Source organism: Diabrotica undecimpunctata, chromosome 5 (genome assembly GCF_040954645.1).
Source record: "Diabrotica undecimpunctata isolate CICGRU chromosome 5, icDiaUnde3, whole genome shotgun sequence".
Taxonomy (NCBI): domain Eukaryota; kingdom Metazoa; phylum Arthropoda; class Insecta; order Coleoptera; family Chrysomelidae; genus Diabrotica; species Diabrotica undecimpunctata.
In genome coordinates, this window is record NC_092807.1 from 22,079,707 (window position 1) to 22,104,728 (window position 25,022).

General features: G+C 33.9%; 1 protein-coding gene across 4 annotated transcripts in view; it reads right to left on the bottom strand.

The window, feature by feature from the left end:
* Positions 1 to 24,664, bottom strand: part of LOC140441164 (retinol dehydrogenase 14) — a 58,208-nt gene extending 33,544 nt beyond the window's left edge. Inside the window, exon 1 of one of the 4 annotated variants that reach the window (XM_072531639.1) lies at positions 24,515 to 24,664. Coding sequence is in view for 2 of the 4 variants with exons in the window: in XM_072531636.1 (XP_072387737.1) it covers positions 24,292 to 24,323 (32 nt within the window). In the remaining 2 variants the exon portion in view is untranslated. Of the gene's footprint in view, positions 1 to 482; positions 601 to 24,291; positions 24,488 to 24,514 lie in introns of those variants that run through there. The other 3 variants (XM_072531638.1, XM_072531636.1, XM_072531637.1) reach the window with 3 other exon arrangements.
* Positions 24,665 to 25,022: the final 358 nt, after the last annotated feature.

Here is a 25,022-nt window from a genome sequence, read left to right on the forward strand (position 1 = left end):
AGATGCTGTCGAACAGGCAGCTAAACTAAAATGGAAATGGGCTGGACATAACGAACGTCTTAAGGAAGGCCGATGGAATAAAAAATTGGAAATTGGCGGCCATATGAAGCAAAAGACCACGAGGAAGACCAAAAATGCGCTGGAGCGACGATATTAAAAGAACTGCAGGACCAATGTGGAAACGTCTTACAGACAACAGAGATGAATGGCAAGAATTAGGGGAGGCCTATATTCGGCAATCCGAATAGAGAGAAGGGCTTAAAAAAACACTTGTATTCTAGGTTACAGAAGTGATAAAAGAGATGCAACAAGAAAATTGTTTAAAAATACCTTTAAACAAACTGACCAAAGAGAAGGAACGACAAAATGAACTAAATAAGTAATAATGAAAAACTAGTTAAAAATTAATACAAAAGTACTGAAGTAAAACAATAAAAAACAAGAGTATATTCGCTACGAAAATCTTTAAGCAAGTTACTTACCTGCTCATAATAGTGTACTGTATGTCTTCACTTACAAAATATAAACAATAATTCTAAAATTATTACCGCGTGAAAGTTATCATCAAAAATGAAAGTTTTGATAATTGGTTGGTTGGATCATCAGTATAAGAAAAGAAAGTTATATAAATATTAACTACCAGTATGATCACTTTTAAATGACTTCAACTGATTTTGGAGAATTGGGTATTAGTGTAATTAGTATTGAATTTAAATATTTTTTGGCTGTAGCTAATGTCAAGTTGACGAAAATTGTAGATCTTCATTATTACTTATTGCTTAGATGAAAAAGTTTTAAAAGTTTATGCTTTTCAAAACAATGTTTAATTTCTGCAAAATAATAGAAGCGATTATATACAATCGTTAAAATGATTTAAACCAAAAAATATTGTATTTGTATGTAAAAGTCTTGCTGTAATATACTGTCCTGCTCAATTTATTAGACTTACTTAGCAAATTCTAGTTTTCTGTGTTTTATCATTAGTTATAATTTTATAACTATGTTAGCTATAAGTAAGAAACATAAAACAAATGATAGTAGTAACCTTTTGCACATTTTTGAACAGAAACAACGTTAATTATTAATATTACAATATTTTACTATAACATTAATATTTTGTTAAGCCACCCTTGGCTTTAAGCAGTGCAGCCACTCTCCTGGACATGCTGTTTATGCATTTTCCTGCGATTTCTTTTAAATTGTTGATGTGAGCCCAATGAAAAATGATTCTTTCTATCAACTAAACTTTGTTGGTAATTATTTCCTTGCCTAACTCTCTTTTTAGGCACTTACAGACATTTTCAATGGGGTTCATGTCTGGTGAGTTGCCGGGCCATGGTAAGAGCGGAATTTCTTGTTCTAACAAAAAATTTTTAATACTTTTAGCTGCATGGCAAGGTGCTCCATCCTTCATGGCTGTTACCAAGCCAGTCGTTCACTTGTGGAACCAATCTTGTCTGCAAAACCCTTTTATATTGGGCTTGTCGCATGGCTCCTTCTGTGACATACAAACGTCCATACCTTTTCCACTAATCACCGACCATATTACTACTGAGGTAGGATGTTTAATTGTATTATTTACACAGCCCATTTCATATTTTTCCCTGGACGTCTTCGGAAAAACTGGGCCTTGTCATCCATAATTTACCTTACGCCAATCATCAATAGACCTGTCTTTATGGATCTTGGCCCAAGCTTAGCGTTTCTTGAGCATTGGTTGTGTTACTTTTAGCTCCTTAACAGGCCTGCGACATTTGAAGCCCATATTATACAAATTTCAGCGTACGGTGTCCACCGATACTGAGCATCCTGCTTTTTCCAACTTATTTTTTAAATGTCTATTGGTGGTCCTTGGTCCCTCCATGTGTAACAGCTAAATTTTTTAAAATTCGTTGCGCCCTAGCGGTGACTGCAGGTTTTTTGCCACACCGACCCTTCCAATTTTACCATGTATTAAAGCAAGCACTAAATATCACAAAAAAACACGAAATTTGTGTAATAATGGGAGACTTCAACGCTAAAGTAGGAGAAGACATAACTCCCGGAGTTACTGGAGGATTCGGTCTTGGGGAAAGAAACGAAAGAGGTGATAGATTGGTGGAGTTCTGCCAAGAGGAAAACTTTGTTATCACCAACACATGTTTTAAACAACCAAAAAGACGTCTATATACATGGATATCACCGAGAGATGGAGAAAATACGTAACCAAATAGATTATATCATGATTAACAATAGATTTCGAAACTCATGTAAATGTACTAAGACATATCCAAGTGCAGACGCAGCCACCGATCACAATTTACTGGCATCTAGAATCAACCTAAAATTAAAGACAATCAAAAAGCCTTCCATTACAAAGAAATACGATAGACAAAAACTAAAAGAAGAAGAATTTAAACATCACTTTGAACAGACAATGAACGAAAAAATTGTAGACAATATCACACAAGTATACAATGTACCAACAGTCGAAGAAAGATGGGATAACATAAAGAATGGTATCATCGATACAGCAACGCAAAGTGGAACTGTCACCCATTATAAAAATCAAGCGTGGATGAAAGATGAAATAATCAAAATGATGGACGAAAGAAGACAGCTTAAAAATAGAAATAACTCAGAGTATAAACGAAAGCATAATTTGATCCGAAGAAAAATCAGGGAAGCCAAAGAGTTATGGATGCGAGCAAAATGTGAGGAACTAGAAGAATTGCAACGAAAACATGACAAATTTAACACACATAAGAAAATAAAAGAAGTTACAGTACACAAAAGAAATACACCAATATCATTAAGGAATAATGAAGGTCATGCACTATCCCTAGAAGACGAAGTAATGGAGGAATGGGAAAACTAGATTAAAGCATTATTTAAGGATGATCGAGGATCACTACCTAACTTAAGTGCAAATACAGGACCATCAATCTTAAAAGCTGAAGTGGAAAAAGCCATACACCAAGCCAAAAACAACAAAGCCAGTGGACCAGATCAAATATACAGCGAATGGCTAAAATTACTCTCAAATGACAATATAAAAAAACTCACTGTACTTTTCAATCAAATATATGATACCAGTGAAATTTCATCGGACTGGTTAAAATCGATCTTTATTCCTCTACCTAAGAAACCAAACGTTAAGAAATGTAGCGATTGTAGACTCTACATGCGTTTAATGAGCCATGCCGTTAAAATACTGTTGCATATTCTTCTAAACCGAATTAACAACAACAGTTCGGGTTCCGGAGATGCCTTGGAACTAGAGAAGCACTATTTTTTATGCAAACACTCCTTCAACGATGTTGGGAGGTAAGAAAACCCGTATATATGTGCTTCATTGATTTTGAAAAGGCATTTGATCGCGTTCAGCATACCAGACTAATTACCGCCTTGCAGAGCATCCAACTAGATAAGAAAGACATCAAACTTATTGCCAAACTTTACTGGAACCAAACAGCCATTATTAATACCAACAACAGAGAATCAAAGCCAATCAGTATTGAACGAGGCGTAAGACAAGGCTGTATACTTCTTCGGCCATATATTTTCCTTCGACGTGTTCTTCTATTACTTATTCGTCTATTTCGTTTTAGGGATATCGCTGGGCATTTGTCTGAGAGACATAATCTGTACTTATCTGTGTATACTTTTTTAAGGAATATATTATAACGTTTCGAGACTGGCTGAATGACGAAAGTCGATGCCACAGAAAAAAAAAAAAAGGCTGTATACTACCTCCCACCCCCTTTAACGTGTATTCTGAGAATCTATTTAGTGAAGGTTTAAAAGATCAAAAAGGGATTATCATAGGAGGAGAAATAATTAACAATATACGGTACGCTGACGATACTGTGATTCTAGCTGAAAACATCGACGATCTGCAGGAGCTAATCAATAGAGTTGACATGGAATGCACAAATTGGGGACTGTCGATAAATATCGATAAAACTAAATACATGGTGACCAGTAAAGTGGATATCGGCGCAACCCAACTGATATTAAACCAACAACCGCTGCAGAGAGTTCAGAGATTCAAATACCTTGGATGTTGGATTACCCAAAATCTAGATCAATCCTTCGAAATTCGATGTAGAATTGAACAGGCAAGAAACTCATTTCAAAAATTCAAGCCTCTATTATTAAATAACTCATTAAATTTGGAAATCCGTGAAAAGATTACAAGATGTTACGTGTGGTCTGTACTTTTGTATGGATGTGAAACTTGGACTTTAAACGCCGATATCATGAATAAAATCGAGGCGTTTGAGATGTGGTTGTATCAAAGGATACTAAAAATTCCATGGACTAGCAGAACCAGAAACGAAGAAGTTCTTCGAAGAATGGGACATCAACGAACTCTATTAAATATTATTAAAAGGCGTAAACTAGAATATCTTGGACATATAATCAGAGGACCAAGATATGAGTTCCTTCGGCTAATTCTCAACGGTAAAATCGAAGGAAAGAAATGGATAGAACGGAAGAAACTCTCTTGGTTGAGGAATTTGCGGCAGTGGACAGGTTTGACAGCGGACCAATTGCTACACGTAGCGCAAGACCGAGATCAGTATAACAATATTATAAGCATGGTAGTCGCCGACGGTCCGAAGGGATATGGCACTCTAAGAAGAAGAAGGCCCTTCCAAACTGACGTCGCAGGTCGCTTTCCTTTGAGTTTTTGACTCAATCTTCTCACTAACGACTGGGATACACCACATATTCGTGCCATCTCTCTCTGACTAAGTGCTGTATTTTCTAATGGAGCAATAATAACCCAATAGTTATGCAACCCATTCAAAACTTTAGTATCCAAGCGAACATACTTTCAGTGCGATTAAAATCAAAAAAACTGAAACTTTATAGTGAGTCTAATAAATTAAGCAGGAACTGTATATGCTCCAATGTTAGAAACTTGTATCAAGGGTTGAAAATAAGAAAAACCTATACACAAAGAAAACCTGTACAGTACAAAAGCAAACATAAAAGATATTGAGTAAGTGACGGGGAAATACTGAACAGATGAAAATAATACTTTGAAGAGCTTCTAAATGAAATACATGGAACAGAATATGAAGAAGAAGAAGAACTAAAGCAAAATGCCGATCAAGGGTGAGTAGAGGTAAGACTCAAAAATCAAAAGAATCAAAAAGAAATAAAAGAAATACTAAAGAAACTAAAGAAAAATAAGCGCCAAAGAAACAATAAAGTAACAGCTGAAATGTTCAAATGTGGAGGTGCAGTACTAATTAAGCATTTGGAAAAGTTGCTAAAAGAAATTGGGAACAAGAATGCATACCGAAAGCTTTTGATAGGATGAAACGGAAAGAAATATACAAGGCACTACGTGAAAGGAAAATAGTGAAAAACTAGTAAGAATAATAAAATTGACACTCAGAAAAAACAGAGAGTAGGATCAAAATAAATTGAAAAGAAACAGTTAAATTTGAAGTCAACAAGGGGGTGCGACAAAGAAAGCCACTGTCATAATTGTTGTTCAGTATGTGAAACCTTTAAGAAGATCAGAGAAGAACATCTAATATAAAATAAAGAAAAGAGGAAAAGTTGAATAAATGACAATTTACTGTAACTCATGGAAGAAAGAAGAAAATTAAAGAACAAAAAAAGAATGTACAAAATATTCAGAGACAAATAAGAACCGAAATACGAAAGGCCAAAAAAAATTGGTTAAAACACAATGTGAAGAGATAAAGTTGTTGGAACAAAAACACGGTACATTTAATACGGATAAAATGGTAAAATAAGCAGCTGGTCTTCAAAAATTCAACACAGCTGACGAATGGCAAGATGAACAGTGCAACATAATTACAGATAAAATCAAGAAATTTGCATATGGACCAAATACATACAAGAACTCTTTGATGATAATAGGTCCGAACAACCTCCGTCCTACTCATGTAACGACCACTTACCAATCACATGAGATGAAGTGAAAAACCTGAGCTGACAATGCATATCCTGAACTAATAAAGCTATTTAACACCAACGGTACTAAACGACTGACAAAAATATTCAATATTGAAGTCCACATAAATGAGGAACCATAAGTTATATTCATGATCAACCTATTAAGTTCCGGCTTCTTTTCAGTAATTCCTATGGAGTTAATTTCTGCTACGGCATCGTTGAAGACTCGTCCGTTAGATCTTCTTTAATGTAGAATGCTGTTTCGTACTATATGGGCCATTCTAGCTGTTTTCGACTTTTCTCGTTTTTTTTATAAATGTGTTTCTTTGCCATTTATGCTTCTCAGTTCTTCTTAAAATCTATCTGCTGATATCTTGGGTGTCACATTTCTTTATTGGACACACACGTACGTATTTTGTAAATTCTAAAATTGCAAAAAACATTGGAGTGTTTGTTGCAATCGGCCACGTGATGCAAAACGAAGAAAAATATCGAATTCTTTAACTCGTTATGCAGGGTAAAGTATTTGGCAGGAGTGGACCGGGACGCCGTCGTATCTCGTGGTTGAAAAACCTCCGACAATGGTTTGGGATCACCTCCGCGGAGGTATTTCGCAGGGCAGTCAACAAAACCATGATATCCTTGATGATCACCAACATCCGGACCGGATAAGGCACTGAAGAAGAAAGAAGAAGTTGGTTTTTTGAATTCGATGTTTAAAATGTCCCGATATTGTAACAGCCTTATTTCTAAGTATTCCAATAATATTATTTAATCGACGGTGGTACAATCTGGTGTACTTTGTACAAGCTTCATTTGCAATGTGTCAAGATGATGTTGGGTTTCGTAGAAACATGCCAAAGAATTTTGTCCTAAAGAGTAACTGTGCTCCAGTAGTATGTTTGGTGGCCTACGAAATGAGCCGTATTTCTCTTAACCCTTTCGCTCATGGTGTACAGTATATTGTACATCACTTTACTGATATCAAAATGACGTGACCAGATGCTTCTATCCGCTTTATTCACAATGTACATTATAATGTATACATATTAGTTTTAATTTCAAACAGTTGCTTCCATATAGCGTTGATTAGTTTAAAGTAAAAAAAAATCGGTTGCCTGTAAAGTCGGTTTTACGGGCGAAGATTTTACGTGACAACGTCTTTTTCTCGGTAGAATATTTATTGATATGAATATTATTAAATTGCACAATAGTTGTTTGCAGTTGAAACGCGCTGTTTCTTCTCAATCGACTGAATTACGATTGATTGCAGAGTGATTTAAACTAATAATTTACTTAACACTATCAACATTTGTCAATAGTATGACATAACCTATAAACTCAGTTTCTCAACTTTTGTGTCAATCTAACAATTAATCAATCAATCATAGTTTACGATAATGAAATATTAGTGTACAATTATTTACCTTTATTGTTGTAGTTGTTGTAAATGACGAATCTAAGCACTCCACATTTTCACTACAGACACAGCTGACGATACTTTAACCACACGTGTGAACTTGTATTATGACGCTTTCTCGGTTTTCCAACGCCAAGAACGCTCGAGAAAGACAGAGACACAGGCACGCACCGATTCAACGCGCCTAATTCTCTAGTGCTGCGCGCGCAGCGGACCGATCATGTTTGAGTGGGAGAGAGACGCAAGACATTCGCCGGTCCGGCGGGCCTCTCTCTCGTTCGGTGACTCATCGTAACAGACGTGAGCGGGCGTTACACTTTTTCATGAGTGACTCCGAGCCACAACCTAATTTAAGACGTTGTCACGTCAAAAAATGAAATTTAAGGAAGTAGGTTGCCGTGACGATTACTTCAGTGTCTGGATGTAAGGTGGCTTTTAATAATTTACAGATTGGTTGTAAATGTCAGAAATATTTTTGTTGATGACTAGAAACACTTGTATTTGCTGCATTTACGGTCCACTTTCCGATAAGTTTGTTTGTTTTTTCTATATTTGAGTAAACATTAGTGTACAGTATACTGTACAGTATGAACATACGGAGGTCGACAGGTATGTGACAAAACCAGACATTATTTACAGTTGTTTATACTTCATTTATTTTGCAGTATTAAAATACATATAAAAATGAGTAAAAGAAAGCCGTTAAATGAAATACAACTAATAGAGCTAATTGAGGCCGGCCTATGAGATATTGACGGGCTTAGTGATGACGACAATGACGATTATCGTTGGGGGGATAGGGAGGAAGAAGTTAGCAGTGATGATGATAATATGTTGAAGGAAAGCAGTACAGACAACGGTGAAGTTATTCGTTCTGCTGTTGATGGCAAGGGAGAGGGAAGAAGTTTAGGGCATACAGAAGGTATTTGTGATTTTTAACACTTGTGAAATAAATTAATTGTTATTTTTTTAGGCGAATTAGTTGAAAATCAGGAAAGACCACCTTATCTTGAAGATGCTGAAGCAACTACATCGGAATGTGATCGAAGAGTAGAATCAAGTAAGACAATTATTTATAGATTCTTGACAAACAATGATTTGAGTAAAAAGAAAGATATTATTTGGCGCAAAATTGACCGCTATGAAACACCAAAGTACATCAATTGGCATACTCAACAGCAAGATGATATCGTAGAGCTTGAAAGTCCATATTTTTATTTTAGACAATATTTTACAGATGCTTTATTTGAAATAATGGTAGAAAATACAAACTTGTTTGCAGTTCACAATAGGAAAAAATTTGCTCCAACAAATGTAGGCGAACTAAAAAATTTTTTGGAATTCATATACTGATGGGGAATTTACATTATCCACATATAAAATTTTATTCGAGCCCACAATTACAAGTACCACAAAGTTCTGAAAGTATTCCAATAAATCGGTTTTATTCCCTAAGGACTTATTTACATTTTGTAGATACCCAAAGAATAAATGTTGGTGAAACCGATCAGGATCGCTTTTGGAAGGTACGACCTTTGTATGACATAATTAGATCCAAATGCTTGTCTTTGCCGATTGAAACTGAACTATGCGTAGACGAGAAAATGGTACCCTTCAAAAGACATTTAAATGTTAAGCAGTATGTGGCAAAAAAGCCAAAAGCTTGGGGTATTAAAATGTTGGCCTTGTGTGGCTCCAGTGGTTTAATTTATGATTTTCTCATTTATCAAGCGGCTACAACGGAATTGGACAAAAATAAATTAAAAGTTTTTGGATTAGCAGCGTCAGTAGTTTTGAAAGTATCTGAAAGAATTGCAGTAGCAAATGTTCAACTTTTTTTCGATAACTACTTTTCCAATTATACCTAATTGATTGCAATTGTTGCTGCATAATAATATGTATGCAACTTGTACATCAAGAGGAGATAGGTTTAGCAAACCGCCTTTGTTGCTTGAAAAGGAGATTTCAAAGAAAAATCGTGGATTTTCCGTACAATATATAAGTGGTAATGAAGAAGTTGTTCTCACTCAGTGGTTTGACAATAAAAATGTTCTCATGGCATCTAATTTTACGGGTAAAGGAAAAGAAGATGAATGTAAACGGTGGGACAAAAATAAGAAACAATATATTTATGTGAAACGCCCTGAAGTAATTGGAAAATGTAACCAACATATGGGCGGCGTTGATAAATGCGACTTTTTGATTACTTTATACAGAACCTTTATTCGTTCCAGGAAGTGGACACTTGGTATGTTTACACATAGTATCGATATCGCCTGTTCTAATGCCTGGCTGGAATACAAGCAAAAGGCGATTGCTTTAGGTATTCCGGACAAGAAAATATTGGATTTGGTTCATTTTAGGACATACGTCGCTGAAGTTTTGATAAAATCAGACAAAGTATCCTCCAAAAAACGGGGATACAAGAGAATCGACGTCATCTCCGTCACAGAAAAAACAAAAAACAAAAACTAGACCAGCAGCAGAAGTAAGGCTGGATGGGATGCTAATTATAGATGACAAATCCTTTTCTTCTAGGTGCAAATTCCCTAAATGTGGTCCTAGAAACAATTTTGTGTGTAAAAAGTGCAATATACACTTATGTATTTCAAAAAAACAAAATCGTTTTATGTTATATCATACAAATAAATAATTAGTTGCAGATATATGATTTTTAATTGTATTTTGTTTTCCAAAGTCGCAAGAGCTACTAAAATTTACTCACAATGTGCAATATATTGTACAGGTCGTATACACCGTTTGTTCACAATGTACAATATACTTTACAATTCACATCCCTTAAAAGAGGTAAAAGGGAATTATTTTAAGTAGGCCAAAAATTTTAAAAAAATTAAAAGAATATGCCTACTAAATTTCAAATTTTTATCTTAAAAAACAAAAATGTATGAGCGAAAGCGTTAATTACTACAAAGAGTCTTAAATGAATCGTGAAAATTATTGAGGAAAGTGAGAGATGATAAAAAAGACTATTAAAATACATATCACCAGTTTGCACAACACTTTTATGATAGAACATAATATTCTATTATATCACCATGTCTTTGTTCAGTTTAAAATAACATTATAGCTCATTAATTACAAATAATTACCTACACGCATAACGTCAAACAATAATAATTTTCTGTGTCTCTGTGCATTAGTGTGTTTTAGTTTATTAGCAATCTTTGTTATATGAAATTTAATATGATTCTGCAAGCTTTTCCTTGTGACATATCAGCTTAGATACCTCGTTCGAAATAAACCAAAAATCGTAACCTAAACCCTTGATTCAAAACGACAGCCTCCAGATTGCAAAACAATTTCACGATACAATAATTTAATTAAAAAATGAAATTAAAAATCTCTATTTGAAATAGGATTTCTAAAATGCAAATGTTTGTGTAACTAGAAAACTTTATAAAAAGGCCACAGGATACCAGTTTAACATTGTGATAGACCCTTAGTTAATTGAATCGTGGGTGTTTAAAATCTAGATTAACGGAGTCGATTGAAGGAAATATTTTAATTATTATTTTGATAGGCATGAAAAGAGTAAAACAAACCAGAAACATTACTGTACTTTCGAATACAATTTTGTGCTATTAGGGGAGTAGAAGTAAGTAAAAGAATTAAATTTGTAATATTTTTTTAAACCAAAAGCAAAACATAGGACGAAAAATTCGACTATGCCTGGTCAATATGTACTAGCTAAGCTCTGACGTCACAAAAAATCGTTTTAATACTTTCAAAAAAAATTACTTTGGCCTGATAGACTACCATCATTCGTTTATGTAAGTTTTTTCATATACAGGAACTTTATTTATTTTATTTTCCCTCCAGTTTAGGGTATCTAAATAGATAAGTAAATCGTAGAAATTATCTAAATATTATACAGATGGTATTCACTAGACTGGGTTTCCCCGATCGAGAATTTGCAGTGTAATAATAATATATGCCTTAGCTGTTATTTTGGTTTCGCGTGAAATACGTCTGATAATAAAGTGATTTCGCGAGAACTATACGTAACAGTTAATTGTTTTATTCATCAATTTGCGTATCCTGTTTTTAATGTTAGTAGGTTTTTTATTAATTTTTGACATTGAAACTTAGGACAATTATTTCAGTGATGCATCCTTATGAAAGAGAAATTCGACGTCTAACTACTCTCTATATGACGGAGTAACTTCGGATGTAGAAAATGATTCCGATAGTTATATTGTCGACAATGATAGAGAAAAGTTTAGCGATCATGACACGAAATCTGAGCAAGAGGATATCCCGGAAGCAACACCAACGATTGAAGAACAAACAATTAATGAAGAACAATCTGACAGGAGAGTATATTGTTATGTGAAGGATGGAACTAAATGAAAGAAATTTGCACCTCCTTCAAATATTCGCAGACGGGAGAATATAGTTTCTCAATTACCAGGAACTATCTGAGAAGCAAAAAACGCAATTCCCATTTAATCGTGAGTTCTAATGCAAAATAATATTAAATTTGTAGTAGAATACACCAATATTTATATTAGAGGGATATCTGGAAGATACAAAAATCAAAACGACGTCAAACTTACATCTGTTCCGGAAATGAGAGCTTGTATTGGTTTGTTATATTTAGCAGGCTTGCTAAAAATAAAAAAACCTAAGAAACTGTCCGCGTGATTAATTTTTCTGTATTTTCTGTGTCATAGAATTTTGCTGATCTCTTTGTGTTTTTTAATATAGTTTTATTATTATTTTGATAATAAGTTTTTGTAAAAATAGAAAAACAATTTGATTTTTTGTAAGTGTGGTAAGCTGTCAAAATTATTATGTCCAATATATTACTTATTTTTGATCTACTTTAATTTAATGCAAGGTATGCATAAACAAACAAAATATTTCCATCAGATGGAAGAAAATACCCTATAAGTACAAATAAAAATATTGTGTTACAAAAATACTAATTAAAAGAAAATAAAAATACAGCCTTATTTATGGTCCCAATAGACCACTGTCGTCGATCGGAGTGTTAAGTTTCTTCATAAATGATCCTGTACAATATGAAATATATGCTGATGACATAATATTATTCTGTCATTGAAAGGTCAAATCCACCACAAATACTTGACTACAGAACACGGTAAATAGGATAAAGGATAAACAACTGAGCCAGTCAATCCGGCCTTAACTTTGCCTCATCCAGTTATTCATTTTATCAGAAGGCAAAACACACAATATTCAGCCATTTGTCTGAATAGAAATTGTCTCCAAGTAGTAGATCAAATAAAGCTTCTAGGCATTATTTTCGATAAAAAAAAACTTTCATGGAGACCACACATTCGAGAACTTAGGGGTAGCTGTCTTTAAAAATGAATCTCTTTAAATCACTAGCTCATTATAGTTAGATAGTCGATGAGGAAATACTACTAAAAATATACCGAGCTCTTATCCGCTCCAAACTTGACTATGGTAGTATTATGTCTCTAAATATAGTCAAAAATACTTCTCTTTGACTCTGTTTAGGAGCATTTAGATCCAGTCCGGTGGAAAGCATCCACGAAGAATGTTTTGAACTTCCACTTCGTCTAAGACGACAACAACTTCTACTGCTGTTTTTCGCTAGAGTTTCAGCAAATTCCATAAACCCCACAAGAAATCTCATCTAGAATAGGCAATTACCAGTTACTAATATTTATAGAATGGTACCGTCCACTATACAAATAATAAATAAATACTACATCAATGCAACTTCGATAAGATCCTTTACTCAGACGCATCTAAGAGTGAAGAAAGTGTTGTCTTTGCTGTTACAACAGCTACAACTACTGTCAACCGATTTCGACTCTCTAGCAATTGCTGTATTTAAACTGCTGAACTATAGGTTATTCCACGAATATACGACTGTTTGGGATTATTGCGACAACGAATATTTTACTGTGCAAGTAGAAGTATGAAAGTAAATTGGTCTAATTATTATTCCAATAAAAAGGGTCTACTGTTAGTATGACATCTGAACTAAAATTATTTCAGTTAATAGATGTTCAGATAGACGCAAAATTTATTGTGAAATTTAATCCGAAAATAACAAAAACTTCTACGCAAACGCTCATTTTTACGCAAATGTGTTCATCAGACATTTGAGTTTTATTACTTTATTAGGTACTATAACTGTAATAAAAATAAATGTACTATTTTTAATATAAATGAAAAGAAATTGGCAGAACGATGGTTCAGAAATCAGAAAAAGAATCTAATATTTCACTTTGTTAGTTTTAAATATTTGTTTGCTTTGAGGGGATGTACTCTTAAAAGTTCCGAAAGTAACGGGTATAACATACCGGCTATTGATAGTTAAAGTACCGAGTCGTTACAGATATTAAAAAGTAACGAAAATTTACATACAGTTTCATATATCGCCGACTGATTTTAGTTTTAAAAACCGTCCGTATAGAGGTTTCCGGTGAAGAGAGGTGTCCGTTAAGAGAGAGTTTAGTGTAGTGTATTTGTTTATCGAAGCCGAAAATGCCGAGACGTGTTTTAGATGTAGACAACTTTATATTTAATGTACTTTCTTATTTTACTGCTGAGAAAACATACGGGGACCCTTTGCGACCTGTTCAGTCCGTACATAAACGTGTGTGTGATGCACTCTGTATTAGTGAAACAAAACTAAAGACGGTTTTGCAAAAAGCAACAAAAGTGGACAAAGTGAACAAAATGTCGAACAATATAAATCTCGCCGACAACCAAAGACTATAGATCTTCCCGAAGGTTGCAAATTTGAAATCATTAGGACAATATATAAAATGCGCGAAAAGAAAGAACATGTTTCTTTAGATTCAGTGCTACAAAAATTAAAAGACAGAAATATATTTGAAATTTCCAGAACAAGTCTCTGGAGAGTTTTAAGACAGATTGGCTTTAAGTTAAAAAAATAAGACAATAGAAAGGCTTTGTGTGAAAGGGCTAGTGTCGTTCACAAAAGAATAGAATTTTTAAGAAATTATAACAAATTTAAAAAAGAATGTTCTTCCTTCGCTTATTTAGAAAAAACATGGATTTTTGCTAAAGGCGGTATCAAACGAATTTGGCAGGACGAGAGCATAAAATCCATAAAACACATCGATAACGAGGGAAAGAGATATATTATAGTGCATGCAGGTGGAAAACATGGTTTTATTGAGGGAGCAGATCTTGTATTTTCATCAAAATCAAAATCAGCCGATTATCATGATAATATGAATACGGAGGTGTTTGTGAAATGGTTGAAAGAAAAACTGTTGCCAAGTTTACATGAACCATCCGTTATAGTACTGGATAATGCTGCGTACCATTCGGAAATTTTAAATAAGCAACCAACAAACACCTGGATCGTAGGTAAAATAAAAGAATGGTTAACGAATAAAAATATTACATTTTCTTAATACTGTTTTAAGCCTCAATTACTAACGTTAGCTAAAAGTCATGCACAACCAAACATATATATAGTAGACGAAATTATACATAGCTTTGGACATCGTGTGTTAAGACTACCGCCCTATCATTGCCAATTCAATCCAATTGAATATATTTGGGGGATATGCAAAACATATTATGATAACCATAAGGGTTACAGTGACGAGGCAGTCTTGGAAACATGGCAACAAGCATTGGATATTGCCACTCCTAAAATTTGGGGAAAAAGTGTAAAAAAATGTGAAGACTTAATTGAAGAATGGTGGATCCGTGAAGGTCGCATCGAAGCAGTTAATCCTGTTATTAATCCTGTTATTTACCATCTGAATGAGGATAGCGACGACAGTGATTATGGCTGTGAATCTGATGGTTGATGATAGTTTTAGGAGATTGGGAGAATAAGAGAATAAGTAAGTTTTTATGTTTTTTTTTTAATACTAATTAAATATTCGACTAAACAAAGTACACTATTTAATCACTTTAGTATTGTTACACTTCGTTTAAATCAATTAATTCAAAAACTAACTTGTTTACAATACTAAACGCAATGATAGTAATTATATAATTCAAAATCTGAATTACAACTGTTCTATAAACTATCAACTCTATATTTATATCATGACTTCATATTTAAATCTGAGGTTTATATCTGCCAAACAGTATTTTAAAAATGGGGAGAATTTACTATTGTACAATTCAGCACATTGTACCATTTAAGTCGATACCTTAAACCGAAAGTCGTATATTCGTGGAATGGAGTATATATGAAATACTACAAGCTATGAAAAATCCACTCAACGACAATAAAACTATAGCAATCTGTACTGACTCTCTATCATCGATGCACTCCATAAGAAACTTACATTCTATCCACCCAATAGTTTAAGAAATCCAGAGTAGGTACCTATATGTAATCATCTTCAAACTAATGGAATTACAGTAACAATTGTGTGGGTCCCGTCATACATTGGTATTCCAGGTATTAAAAAGCCGATCTAGCAGCAAGCCTATTCTCTAAACTTAACAAAGATTCAAACATCATCAGATCTAAGAAGAACTTAAATAGGCCTTTGGAATGAAAGAAGCAATACCAAGTAAAGTGTTTTCCAACCAAACATTTTCTACCACCAGCTCCCACTAATGAAAAGAAAGGCGAATCTATTATTCGGAAATTAAGAATAGGAAATATACACCTTACACATCGGCACCTAATGAATTCCAGTAATCAGATTTTGTGCCAGTACTGAAACAGCACGACTTCAGTAACACATGTACTTCTTGACTGTCAACACTACCTAGCGGCCAGAAGAAAATACAATCTTGGTAACAACCTAAAATACATACTTATCTCAAATAGCAGCAACTATGAAAATGTATTAAACTTTTTAAGAAACACAAGGGCACAATTTAATTTAAAAAAACGTGTATTCGTACTGTAGCTAATATTGTCCCAAATGTAAAAGTATTAAAAATGTAAACATAAATGTAAATTGTACCTGTGTCAATGACCACTAGCAGACGAGACACATATTTCGAAATAAAAATAAATATTTGAAATGTTGACTATAAACTTTTTTTAGTTTTAGTAAAAAAAGATATGAAATGTGCTATTTTTATATGCCAAAAAAAGTATCTTTTTAATATACACCATCAGTGCATGCTGAATGTCAATGTTAACCCGTGTAAATAAGAAATAATGATATTGAGTACATTCTTTTGACATACACCAAACTTAAGAGACTGATTACGCTTACCGCTAAATCCCGATATTAGACAGACTTCGGTATTTCACACTACAGTAACACACACACATACACAAAACACAAATATGCTTAAAATAAATATTGTGCCGATAACATCCAACATCCCTTTATATTCTCTATACCTACCAAAAATACAATAACAAACACCAATAACAACAATTATGAAAACCCGTTTCTTTGTATTCGGATCTTTTGGTGAGGTAGACAAAAAAAGAAACTTAAATCGAATTGCGATGTAAATATTTATAGAAATTTAATGTTAATATAAACGTGGTTAGAAATATATGTATTTAAGTATTTTGTAAATTTTGTAAGCGTCTTGTAAGGCATACATAATTGGAATTATAACTCTTTATCTCTCTCTTTCGCTCTCAATAAATACTAAAACTTAACAAACAATCAACTGTATCAAATAAATCTTGTAAATTTTACGCGAAAATAATTAACAAACAAACAAAAAATAATAATTAAGTTTTTTTATATATCCGGATAATTTTAATTACAGACGCCAAATTATTAATTAAATTTTGATTATATCTCAGGGTTCTTATTTGAACTCAGAAATATCTTTGTCTTTAGCTAGTGTTCAATAATAAACAGAAGCAGAAGGAAATAAATAAAATTCATATTTGTTCAATAGAATTAAATATAATGTTAAAATCCCTTGAAAAAATTATTACAAGTATAAACAAATTAGTTACAACCTTAGAACTATCAATGTTCCCTATATTGTAAAATTAAACTGCGCAGCAGTCATAGTTGATCGAATTCTCTCTAACACATTAAGCTAGAAGTGACAGAAAAAAACGTGAGTCTGTGATTATTATACATAGAACTTAGAAAATTATTTATCGTAAACTAAATTCTACTTACGGATGTACTTATATTTGGTTGGAGTTTAGAATACGCTAAATAGATATCCAATCAATGTTGCGCATAAATATAATTTAATATAACGCAGATTGTCTCGATCGTAACAGTACTTTCACAATGTCAACTGATAAAATGATAATTGTCATTCCAGGTTAGTATTATCAGACATTTTACAGTGAAAATTTAATTTTGTATTTATTGTCATAAAAATATTTTAAATATGCCGAGATATATCCAGAAAGAACAAAGACTAATATTAAAATTATTAAATTATTTTCAATTAGAAAAAGACAGATTACCATCCTGCAACTGTCAAATTAATCTAAAATTTCAAGCAATAATTCTCGACATTCTTAAAATCCTATATGACGTCAAAATTAGTGACGCACTGAAAGAATGGTTTGGGACAGACTGTACTTACTATTTTTTTAGTAGAAAAAAAAAGTCGCATCCATCAAAAGGTTATTAGCGACGGAACAAAATATAAATAACAAAATTGAATAACTAAAGTTTATAGAAAATGTTTATATATCTTAAATATTTAATTATATTATCATAGGAACACTCCTGGCCTAGAGTTTCTGCTAGAGAGTTCGAGATATTGTAACGATGTCTTTCTTAATCATATTTACCACAATTTATTAAAAAGTGTTCAACTGTTAATCGAACGTTACACTGATTACATATGGATGGATTATTCTTTGTGAAAAGGTACGAGTGTGTTAAATTGGTATGTCCTAGACGTAGACGCGCAAGCACAATTTGTTCAGGCCTGTTAAGCGACGATGGAATCCACTGGGAAACATTACTCTTGATCTTATTCAGCTTAGAATTAGTTTGAGACCACTCATTTCGCAACAAACACAACACTTTATTGTTAAAATAAGCTTTTAAGTCACTGGAAACACACGTGTCTATAGGCTCCGAATAATCGCTTAAAAATATCCCGACGTGTGTCGGGTACCCACAAAAATTGAGCTCTTCTTTCATGTTGATAAGCTTGGAACAGCTGGTATTTTAGTAACTTTTCAAAGTTACAAAGAATGTTTCGGAAAAATATGTTTTAATGAGTTTAGAGAGCTAAGGGAATCTGTTATGATCAGGGCTTTTTTAAAAGTTTTACAGCACGATATATAGAGTAGAGGTCAACTAAATATGTGCTACATACTGGGGATAGAAAAGTATATGTATCAGAGTCATTTATCTTATTTTTAAATTAAACCCAAGATACAAACTTAAAATTATACAGGCTTACGCACCAACTACGAGCCACCCGGATGAGGAAGTTGATCAATTTTATGAAGATATCAGAGCAGCTATACAAACTTCAAAAACACATTACACATTGATAATTGGAGATTTTAACGCCAAATTGGGATTCAAACAAGATGATGCAGAATCTGCTATGGGAAACTTTGGATTTGGTGAGAGAAATGAGAGAGGTGGAACAGGCTTCTTGGCTTCTTAATTCAGGAAAATCTCTTTGTGATGAACTCATTCTTCGGAAAGAAACCCCAACGTAAGTGGACATGGAAGAGTCCGAACCAAAGAACAAAAAATGAGATTGATTTCATAATATCAAATCGGAAAGATATTGTTCAGGATGTAACAGTATTGAATAAATTTTCAACAGGGAGTGACCGTAGACTAATTAGAGCAAAAACCACTTTTATTACTGAAGTTGAAAGAACAAAAATGATCCTCAAAAAGAAAAGTGGAAGGTGGCTGTTCCCAGAAGATATACACTTTACGAAGAAAATATTAAGACTAGTTTGGATACACACGACTTAGAGAATATCAGCATCAATAAAATGAACAATAATATTACTCAAATATTGAAAGAAGCTGAAAAGAAATACTGTCCTCGTCCTGAAAACAATAACAAAAAATTAAGCCACAATACAAAACATCTTCTAGAGGAAAGAAGAAAACTTAGGGAAAATCAGGATCATAACCAAAATGAACTAAGAATTTTGAATAAGAAAATTAAAAAGGAAGTTAGAAAAGATCTGAGACGATACAATACGATGGAAATAACTAGAGTAATAGAAGAAAACAAAAGCTTGAAAGTACTCAGACAGAGCATGTCCATTGGAAAAAAAAACGTCCACAAATTAAGAAATGAACAGGGGCAAATCATTGAGGATAGAGTTCAAATTATGAACACGATAGAAAGTTTTTATAGACAACTATACAAAGAACAGCAATGTAACCGGAGTGGATCATTACCAAAGATAATCAATCAGGGATCTGAAATTTTACCGGACGTAACACCCAATGAAGTTCGAAGGTCAGTGCAAGAAATGAAAAACAATAAGTCCCCCGGAGGCGATGAAATAGTGGCAGATGCCTTGAAAGTGGCTGGAAAAAAATTATGGCAGGTCCTTGCCAAACTATTCACTAGATGTTTGCAGGAAGCAATAACACCAACCCAGTGGTATAACGCAGAAATTATCATACTTCATAAAAAAGGGGATGCTACCGACCTCAGAAATTACAGGCCCATAAGTCTACTTTCACATATTTATAAACTATTTACAAAAATAATTACGAAACGACTAGAAAATAAATTGGAATTTTATCAGCCCATAGAACAGGCGGGTTTTAGAAAAGGCTATGGAACAAACGATCACCTACTGGTAATAAAAAATCTTATAGAAAAATACACTGAATATAATAAACCACTAGCTTTAATATTTGTCGACATAAAAAGGCATTCGCACCGTAAATCAACAAAAAATGTTGGAAGCCTTTACAGAATGCCGAATTGACTATCGGTATATAAATATAATTAAACACAGATACCAAAACGCAACAGCCAGTGTTAGAGTGGGTGATCGTCAAACCCAGAAAGTCCCGATACAACGTGGAGTACGCCAGTGAGACACTATATCGCCGAAACTGTTCACTACGCTTTTGGAATATATATGTAAAAGGGCAAAAGTGACCGACAAGGGCATAAACATAAACAAAGAAAAGCTTAGCCATCTAAGGTTTGCAGATGATATTGTACTAATAGCTGATAGGATAGATGAGGCCAAAGAACTTTTAAATCAGTTCTACCTTTCCTCGCTAGAAGAGGGATTGAAAATAAATATATCTAAAACCCAGATGATGACCAATCTTGTAGTCAGCGAAGATATATGCGTAGGAACAAGATCCATAGACCAGGTAATGGCCTATGAATACCTAGGTCATGAGATCCGCATAGGAAAAGATAACCAAACCGTTGAGCTTTTCCGTCGTATAAGACTGACTTGGGCAGCCTTCGGCAAGCTGAACCATATTTTCAAATCGTCTGATATACCAATATGCCTTAAAAGAAAAACGTTTAATCAGTGTGTTTTGCCAGTGTTAACTTACGGTGCGGAAACGTTGACCATGACAAGGAGAACAGTTCAAAAGATCCGTGTGTGTCAAAGGGCGATGGAGCGTGCTATGTTGGGCGTTTCACTACGAGACAAGATCCCAAATCGCCAGCTACGACAAAGAACAGGAGTGGCTGATGCAGTAGAGAGAGTAGCAACACTGAAATGGAACTGGGCAGGTCACGTGGCTCGAATGACAGACAATAGATGGACAAAGCGGATACTGGAATGGAGACCAAGAGATGATGCCTACCGAAGCAGAGGTCGTCCACCAACACGTTGGACTGACGATCTAAAACGTTGTCATAGGAATTGGATGCAAGAGGCACAAGATTGAAATAGATGGAAAATTATAAGGGAGATCTATGTCCAGCAGTGGATAAGCGAAGATTGAATGATGACTGGGGGTAGACGAAAAAGAAGATTGTTTTTTAAGGAAACGATTGATGCCCGCGCTCCGTCTTCGAACTTTGATGCATCTGTATAGATTTTATAGTAGTCGGGGTACTCTTCTAAGAGGGCTTCGAACTTAAGCCGAATGAGGGAATTGTTTGTACTGAATTTATCGAAATAGGCCATAGATGTATTACAAATTGGTAAATCGATCAGCTAAGGCTCAGGGTATATTTAATGTATGTAATATATCGGTTTTGAAATGGTACAAGCGACTCAGGCTACATGCGATAGGGCGAGGAACATGGGGCGGTGATGTAGCGGTGGTTCTCCTAAAAGAGCAAAATGCTGGGTACCGGGGAAGTTGGAAAAGCCCCTGTAATTAATCTAAAACTTTCATTATGAATAACATCTAATGATTTAAGAAGAGATTGATTAGCAGTGAAATAATCAATTGCTCCATATTCTAGCTTAGAACGTATTAAATATTTATACAGAAGAAGTAGAGTGGATTGGTCTGAGCCCCAGTTTTTGTTACAGAGAGATCTTAACACGTTTAATCTTTTATTACAGGAAAGGATGAGTTCTGAGATGTGATCTTTCCATGTAAGCTTTGAATCAAAGATTAAACCCAAGCATTTTTAATGATCTCTAAACTCCAGCTGTTTTTCATAGATTTTCAGGGTTGGGGGTGGTGGCAAGGAGTTTGAAGAGAATACAAATACAATTGATTTTTCTATTGGAAATTGAAAACCTGTAAGGCGGGACCAATTTTTGAGAGTATCTAAAAAGTTTTGAAGAATTGAGAACATTAAGAAGATATTTTGCCTCTAATAGATACCACTAGGTTGTCAGCGTATAAACGGGCTTGTAAGGGTGCTTGAATATTTTTGATTATATCATTTATTGCCACTAGAAATAATGTTAGACTGAGCATGGATCCTTGGGATGTACCATTTTCCAAACGATAAATATTTGAAAGAATATTATTTATTTTCATTAAGTTTATTTAAATTGTAAATACAAACCAATTTAATTTGCGGCTTAATAAATATATATAGATGACTTACAGTTTATCAGCTAATTATTGCACTATCACTTAACTAAACACTGTTCTTAAATCCCACCGTAAATTGCAAATTGTGTGGGACCGAAAAAAAACAGTTAACTTTCAATTCTGAAATGTCACTAAAATATTCGATCATCAAAAACGTTCTAGCGAAATTCCTTCCTTTAAACTGCTTACGCGGAATCTTGATCAAACGCCCTAACAATCCTTTCTGTCTCTTCTGGCCATACACAACTAACATAGGTGTCGATATAAATAAGGCAGTTTGACCAGGGCAGATTTGTTTTGAGGTAAATGTGAGATGGAATGGATTTTTGCTCTCAAATAATTCGGGAATATTAATAAAAAAAAGTTTAATATTTTAAAATTACTAAAAACCGCGATTCTTTCTACTTTCCTTGCTTAAAGCTATAAACAATTTAGTTTGGAGCAAAGTTGTAATAAAATAAAATAGTCTATAAGATACGGCTGGTTAAAAATATTTTTATTTATTAAGATTAACTAGTTATATCTTACCAAGTGACTACAAGAAGGCTTTCGATAGAGTCAGGCGTGAACAAATGATGGAAGTACTGAAGAGGGCAGGGATTGACGGAAGGGATCTAAAAATAATAGGTAACTTGTATTGGAATCAATCAGCGGTGCTCCAAAGAGATGTAGAATATACAGATCAGGTCAAAATTTTAAGGGGAGTGAGGCAGGGGTGCATAATTTCCAATAACATAGAAGGGCTGCAAAACTTAATGAATAAAATAACGGAAACAAGTAGAACATATGGACTGGATATAAACACCAGCAAAACCAAGCTAATGATCATCAGCAAGGAAAACATAACTGAAGCAAATATGTATATGAACCAAATGAGAATTGAATGTGTCTCACAGTACAACTCAGTGGCGCACCGAGGGGGGGGTTTTGGGGGTTAGAACCCCCCCCCCCAGGACCCTATTCCGACACTGTTACTTACACATTTTAAGGACTCAAAATGGAGGTAACATCATAAAAAAAATTTTGGTGACCAACCAAACCCCCCCCCCCCCCAGAGGCAAATTCTAGGTGCGCGACTGGTACAACTACTTGGGAACTATAATCAACGAGTCGTGGGCTAATACCCAAGAGATTAAATGTCGCATTGGAAAGGCAAAAAGTGCATTCTTGACTATGAACTCTGTCAGAGCTCATTTGAGAGCCATGACCTCGCCCTAGAAACAAAAATAAGCCTCCTTAACTGTTACGTGTACTCAGTGCTTCTGTATGGAGTAGAAACGTGGACATTGAAGGCGGAAACTCTATCAAAACTTCAGGCTTTTGGGCTATTTTTATACAGAAGGGTCCTGAAGATACCATGGACAGACAAATTCACCAATAAAGAAGTATTTAGGAGGATAAACACAACGAAAGATTTGGTCAACATCGTGAAGGGCCGTAAGCTGCAGTATTTGGGACATATAATCAGACAATCAGGCAGAAATCAAGGCAGATATGAGCTACTAATACATTTTGCAAGTTAAAATTAAAGGAAAAAGGGCCCCAAGACGAAGAGGAATACCCTGGCTTGCTAACCTGAGAGCATGGTATAGAAAGACCTCAACACAGCTATTTCGTATAGCAACCAACAAAGTCATCATAGCCAGAATGATCGCCAACGCGCAACGTTCGGAACGGACAGGCACCCAAGAAGAATCTTACCAAGTACGATATAACTAAAAGTGGCTTAAAATTATAGAAATTAATTGTTGCAGAAGATAGACGGGAATATATGTATATATATATATATATATATATATATATATATATATATATATATATATATATATATATATATATATATATATATATGTTTACATGTTTATAAAGTATACTTATAAATGTTTACATTTTAGTATCTAACAATAATATCAAGTATATATATTATATATATGCATATATGTGTATATATATACATATATATATATATATATATATATATATATATATATATATATATATATATATATATATAGACTGCATAATAAACAAATATATTGTTCTACTTATCCATACCAAACGACAAGTATTCCAACTAGGACAAACATAACACTTACTTTAAACACTAACTTTATAAAAATATACACTAAAAATCACAGAACGATAAATGGAAAACTAAAACGGAAATCCCGAGCCACCGTCTACGTGTTATGATCTTGACCGCTGCTGGCACTATTGTAGCCGTAACCAATAAAATAAAAAGTATGAGAGGACTTTCACCTGAAGCCTAAATGCTTACCTTTGCGTTCCGCAGCAGACAAAGTGAAAGACACATAGGCGGACGACACGTACCGATACCAATGTATGGGTCGTCTAATGTGAGCAACAGGTAATGGTAATTGTCATTAGCAAGAACAAGTTGACGTAATAAAATTGTATAAAGACATTGAAATTACTGAATGAGGAAATAGGTGTCAAGAATGCAAAGCACGCGTTGACAAATACTGTTTAAAAATATGTTTTAATGGGAAAAGTTACGTAGTACGGTTAATAGTATTATCAATTTTCCAAGTATTCTAATTATTGTTTAATTATATTCCAATAGATCAACAAAAATGACGTTCGTTTTTAAAATCAATAAATTACACCAATTTAAATAAATTAAAAGGTATCTAGAAGAGTTTTGTGATCACATTTTCTCTATGAAAAGACAAAGGAATTTGAATATATAATATCTTATAGACATCTATATTTAACCGATTTTACAAGGTCAATAACATTTTAATAAATAAGTTACCAAATACAGT